Source organism: Melampsora larici-populina (genome assembly GCF_000204055.1).
Source record: "Melampsora larici-populina 98AG31 unplaced genomic scaffold MELLAscaffold_11, whole genome shotgun sequence".
In the NCBI taxonomy this organism is placed as follows: Eukaryota; Fungi; Basidiomycota; class Pucciniomycetes; order Pucciniales; family Melampsoraceae; genus Melampsora; species Melampsora laricis-populina.
The window spans coordinates 76,871-83,072 of record NW_006768775.1 but is presented as its reverse complement, the minus strand read 5'-3'; the positions used below and the strand labels follow the sequence as shown (position 1 = coordinate 83,072).

Sequence of the window (6,202 nt, the reverse complement as noted above, 5' to 3'; positions counted from 1 at the left end):
CGTCCAGTGGCATCTATTGGTAGCTTTGGCCAATTTTGGATGTTCAGGCAATGGTGGATCCACCCTGATAAAAGCCAAGTTATTTTTGGTGGCCGGTAAGTGCAAAATAGCCTTTAGTATATATTATTCAGACTGAATGGATTGTTGTTGGCAGAGGGCAGTGTAGATGCTTACACTCAACAATGCATTCATGCCATACTTGAGCTTGAGCCTCAGTATGTAAAATGGCCGGCTGCAAACGAGCAAATACAGATCAAGAATAGAATTAGTCAAAGTTCATTTTTTAAGTATTGTATTGGATTCATTGATGGAACTTTGGTTCCTTTGGCCACCACTCCCTCCAAAAATAGAGAGGATTATTATACTCAAAAATCTATTTATGCAATGAGTTCAATGATTATTTGCAACAATCAGCAAAAGGTCCTCTTTGCACAACATGGATGGTGTGGGTCTGCACATGACCAATGTGTATTGAAATCTACTTGTGTGAGTTTTGCTATAGCTTCTTTTGTATTTATTTCCATCCTATGTTACTGATTATACCCTTGGTAGCTCTATCAAGACATGTCCTCATATTTTTCCAAGGGGGAGTACATTACAGCAGATTCAGGACATGTGTCTTCAGAGCATGTTGTGCCTGTTTTCAAACAATCACAATTTCATAATCTTTCACCAGCTCCAAATCATTTCAACAACTCTATTTCCAAAATTTGCATAGCATCAGAGCACTGTAATGGTATGTTACAAAGTTGTTTTGGTTTGCTACACAAGCTGCAACTATCTCTCACCAACGCCAAGGATGCAATTTACCCTTGTAATTGGATTTCAGCATGTGTTGTTGTGGTGCACAACTTTATGCTAGTAGAAGGCTTGCCAACGGCCGGATTGGATAACTGCACCAGCTGAGAGTTTGGAACCCAAACAAGGTCCAACTCTAAATTTCCAGTCCAGTGTAGTTCAGCTCCGGGATTCCTCATTTGAAAACTTTTGTACCTCAAACAATTATTGATTGGTCTCTGCTTTCTCAATTTCCAAGTTGATGTTCTTTCACTTTGATGTGATTCCACCTTTTTTTAAAATTTGGGTGTTGTAGTGTCTCAAATCTCAAAAGATGTTGTGCAATGGGTCTCTTAGCTAATTTGAATTGTTCAATTTTTTCCTTCAAGAGAGTAGAGTCAAGCTTTTCACCATTGTAATTACCCTTGCCGGTTCCCTTTCTCAACTCGTTGGCATCTTTGAACCACTGTTCAAGAGTCTTGATCTACGTAATTAAATCAAACTAAAGAATTGAAGATTAGAAAAGAAAACTGATACTATGTAGATACCACACTTGCCTTCTTCAGGCACTCTTTCCCCAGTCTGTTCATATGATTCTTGCTTGCAAGAAACTCTGCCGCCTTCTCACAAAGTACAATCTGCTTCTGTATACGCCAAGCATTGTAGTTTTTGTATACACTACACCATTCCACAATGATATCCATGTCCAACTTGCCATTGTTGGGTTGAGGTATCAACCAGCTCCTTTGATTAGATTCCTGATCAGTCTGCTTGTCATCTTGAGTATCCTGAGTTTGTATTTTGTTTTGATTTTCACAATCAGAAACAGGTAGAGAAGGACAAAGCAGTTTTTGATTTTTTGAAGGTATTTTCTTCCAGAGGTTGTCCTTGAGGCTTCTTAGGTGGGTTAGGAGTGGCCATAGGAGGCATTGCTTGGTTGGTTGGCAGTGGCATCATAGCAGTCAAGACTGTATTGATTTCTTGTAGGTGCAACCAGTCCGATGCACAAAGCATTGGGAGTGTGAAAGCAGTTAAGGGGACAGCTGAAGGAGATCCTCCAATGTTTGCTTCAATCAGTTGTGATTGAACCAAGCTAGTTGAATTGGTTGTAGTTAATGTGGGTGTAGTTTGAGAATTGATTGGAGCATGTTGAGGTAGTGAGCAGGGGGTATTTGAATCCATGTGTATGGTTTTTTTTCTCATGTGGATTTTCAAATTGGTTGAGCTGTACCCATATAAAAAACCCCACATGAAAATACCAAAAATGGCATATGGTTTCATGCAGGTTTCTCATGCAGGTAGCCATATGGGCATTCATATGGTTTTGATATTTGTGTACTGTTAAAGACTAAATCCTAACTTATGTCTATCATTGCTTTCAAGCAGAAAAATTAATTCATAAAAACACCTTTTTTTATCAATTCATTCATCATGTTATTTGAAATGAAAAGAGAGAAACAAGATAAACTTGGTTGGAATTAGTCAATCCAAAACTTCTATTGAAAAGAACTCAAAAAAAAACAATCCAATTTAACTCCAAAATCCAAAAAGTTTTCAACCAAAAAACAAACATGCAATTTAATTTTCATCTGCTTTTCAAAGAAAAAACACACACCAATTTTAGTTTTCTTTCCTTCATTTAAATTCCTACAACAAATCTAAAGCTGACTTAAAGCCAAAAATCCACTTCATCATATCATCACACATCACAACATCAAAATCACAAGAACAACAAGAAAAAAAATACAAATTCAAAAAAATGACTTTCACTAAACTAAACTAAAACGAGAGATATATATCCAATATATGATTTGGTACTTGAAGGATGAAAGTTAAACAAAAGATAGTAGTAGTATTCAAAAAAAAGATAAAGATGAAGATGATTTTTTATCTCCAAGCTGGGGTATTACTTTTAAACAAAGAAGAAGAAGAAGAAGAGGCACTAGGAACAGGTAACATAGATAATCTCCTACCAAGTACTTTTTTAGTAGGAGAAGTAGAAGTATTAGAAGAAGTAATTAATCTAGTAGCAGTAGTACCAACAGCAAGACTATCACGACCGGCTTTTCTTTGATAAAATGTCATAGATTGTCTTCTGGTGGCTCCTCCATTATTTCGAATCGGTCCAATCGATGATTCTCTTCTTGGTTTTTGTTGAATTGGTTTCTTGAATCCTAAATCTTCAAATTTAGGTAGATTGGATTGATCTCTGAAAACTTTCATTGATGAGGATGAGATAGCTTGTGATGATGAGGTCTCTGTAGCTGATTCATCTTCTTCTCCTAGACTATCAAGAAACCTAGTGCCACTACGAGTTTGACGTCTTGAAAGATATCCTGCTTTGAGATGACTACTTCTACTCGAAGATGAAGGGGCAGTTATAGAAGAAGAGGAAGAAGGTTCGGATGGGGTACTGGAGGGTGCGTTGCTTGTTGGTGGTAATACTGGAGGTTGAGAAAAGATTGAAGATTGTAGTGATGGAAGTCCTTTGAGTGGGCTTTGATTCAATAACAAAGATTGATCAATCAAACTGCTAGTTTCAGTACTCATCGTCATCTCTTGAAATGATTCAAGTTGTCGTCCATCACTTTCTTCATCCCTCCATCTAACTCCTCCTGCTGGTTTTGGAAGGGCTGGTGGTGGCATCTCAATAGAACTTGCTTTTTTTGTAGTAACTGACGGTCGAGACTTTAGGATTCCATTGGTAGCCCGATTGGGAAAGACGACTGGTTTACGAGGTGATGCTTTTTTCGAGAAATAAGTGTTTACTAGTTTAGAGGGTGATCCACCGAGGCCAGACTGTCGTCTAGCTTTCGGTTGCCTGATCATGGAGGTTCTACTGTTATCTGACGATGATGACGGTGATTGATGGAAGGTGGAAGGTTTAACGAGTGTTGATTTGAGTTGTTGAAGATCAGTGTGACTTGGGCCGGATGTAAAGGAGAGGGAGCTGCTTGTACTTATGCCTGTGTTGGAAGTAGGTACGACGATAGGAGCAGAAGATGATGATGAAGTTGATAAGAGGGAGCTCAACGCGACATTGATTGCTTGGTTGACCCTATTAGCGATGCAAGCTACACATCAGCGATCGCTTTCTTGAAAAATGGTCAAAACGAATAAAAACACAGAGAAGCAGACGATGCTGACCGACTATGTAGCTCCTCAGATCCTTGTCGCTCAACTAGCTTCGACTGCAAGTTCAAAAACCAAGTAGATATCTCCAGACCGATCCTTCTTGCTACATCACCCTCTCCTTCTCGAGATGCACCATCCAGAATGATCTTGTTCATCTTGTTTTCCCACTTTGCTATGGCTCGATCAAATAAGTTCTTGCCTTCTTGTCCACTTTGTTGTTCAACAGTCCTAGCAAGAGAGGACATGCAAGCCTCATACATTGACTTTTTGAATTTTCCATCTTCAGCTGTCTTGGTGGCTTTCAGCCGCTCATTCGTAAGCTTCGTATTCAACGCATCAACCTCATGTCCAATCCAGCTTGAATCTTCATCACCAGACCTGATCACACTTTCCTTCCACAGATTCCAAATATTAGTAAGCCGGATAACGGCTTCAAGTTGACCAATCGCTCGACTAGCTGGTTGTGCCGTTGCCATATAATCTTCCCAGTGTTTATAAGCTTTATCAATGGCTTCGTCAATCTTGACTCGATTTTGAATGCATTCTTGTCTGATATGGTCTCTGATACGGTCCTCTCGAACCTTGTCTTCACGTTTCCGATCTTCAAGTTCTTGACGTAATTGAAAAATTACCTGAACGTACTGACTTACGTGTCTATCAACAGATATGACATTACGAGTAGCTTTTGTCTTGATCTCTTTTGCCCGGTTCGCATATTGTAATGCGTTATGAGTTTCATCGTAGTGAGCCGAGGTAGGAGCTACACACACGATCATCAATGTCCGACAATTTCCACCAAGTGAATGTTTGAGAAGTCTGGTGAGTTTCGAATTACGATATGGAACGTGACCACCTCGTCCCTTTGGGTCACAGAGAGCATTGATACAGTTTCCTAATGCCAAGAGAGATTTATTGATATTTGCACCTTCCAATAATCTATCACCCTTGTTCTTTGTTACTGAGGCTCGCTCCGATCCAGCCAAATCAATCACACTGAGTGTTGCTACAGACCAGGAGTCACTGAGACTAGCAGTACGTGGTTTCCTTCGTACATCAACACTAAGGACCGCATGTGAACGAGATGAGACCGCATTGGCTTCAGTACCATGTACGGTACGATGTGCATTTCCGGTTGAGATGAGCCGAATGACATCTGAAGCTGATTCGGGTGTGGAAGTAGTCAGACCTGGGACTGAAACTGAAGAATTGGCCTCTCGTAGATTAAGAATAGGTGCATTGGGATTCAAGAGATCACGGATCGTCTCGTTGTAAATTTCCAGATATGAAACTGCGCAAAGAGGATCAAGTTATATGAAATGATTAGTTCCAAAAAAATGAGGCAAGTTATATCTCTGAAGAACGAGTTTTCGGTTGAAAAGTGAAATGAACTACTCCACTTGATATTTCGACCGTCATATCATCAGCCTCCGAAGCTATTCGTCCAAACAAGTCTTTCATCAATAGATAGACGATCCCAGGTGCTTCAGGAGTTCCAGTGATAGTATGTGTCTTTCCACAACCTGTGGCCTAGATAAAGAAGAGATAAATTATTAGAACTCTTGATTGATCTGAGAAAAACATGAAGAAAAAACACAGCGAATTGGAAAAGTACACCATAAGCAAAAACCGTAGCATTAAATCCATCTAGTACACCTTGGACCAATTCTTTAGCAGAACCTTCATAAACATCTTCTTGTGTCGCACGATCATCGAAGACTCTATCAAAACAAAACCTCATATCTTTAACTTTCTTCCCACCACCTAATCTAGCTAAGATTTGACGTTGAGCTTGTTGAAATGGATTAGATTCAGGTGGATCGAAAATTAAAACGCGTTGGTCTAATACTTTTATAATTGAGCGCAAGGATCGGTGTGAAGCTACATTTGATGAAGTGGCTCTACATGGAAAATCGGAGCTCTATGAGTGAAGATCCATAAGAAGAGGTTTCGTTATGATTTGAGCTTGATGATTACTAACAGTGTTGAAGATAAACTAGTGTCACCAAAGATACCAGAAGAAGCAGACTGAGGGAGTTTGATTAAATTCTTTTCGCGTTCGGTAGGAGGTCGAACGCGTACTAATTCAAAAGAAAGAGATGAAATTGAGTCAAGAATTAATTATGTTGAATGATAAAGTGAATTGAGGACTGACCAGCTACTGAGATCGAGCTACTAGCCATCGTTAAGGATTGAGGTTGAGGTTAATTGAGGTGAGTTGAGATTGAAGGTAAAAGAGAAAGAGGTTATAAAGAGAGGGTAAAGTAAAGGTAAAGAATTAAAGAAAGTGAAG

The 6,202-nt window shown here is 39.4% G+C and overlaps 2 protein-coding genes across 2 annotated transcripts; both read right to left on the bottom strand.

The window, feature by feature from the left end:
* Window positions 1-2,427: 2,427 nt before the first annotated feature.
* On the bottom strand, window positions 2,428-3,084 carry MELLADRAFT_71379 (uncharacterized protein; the record flags this gene model as incomplete). Its single annotated transcript, XM_007407945.1, has 1 exon — window positions 2,428-3,084. One exon carries the CDS (start codon window positions 2,998-3,000, stop codon window positions 2,665-2,667), a length of 336 nt encoding a protein of 111 aa, XP_007408007.1.
* Window positions 3,085-4,502: 1,418 nt separating this feature from the next.
* Window positions 4,503-6,186, bottom strand: MELLADRAFT_47708 (uncharacterized protein; the record flags this gene model as incomplete). The annotated part of the gene is made up of 5 exons (XM_007407944.1): window positions 4,503-5,200; window positions 5,310-5,439; window positions 5,525-5,810; window positions 5,891-5,990; window positions 6,065-6,186. Coding segments are annotated over 5 exons (1,242 nt in total), but the record flags the coding sequence as incomplete, so codon positions are not given.
* Window positions 6,187-6,202: the final 16 nt, after the last annotated feature.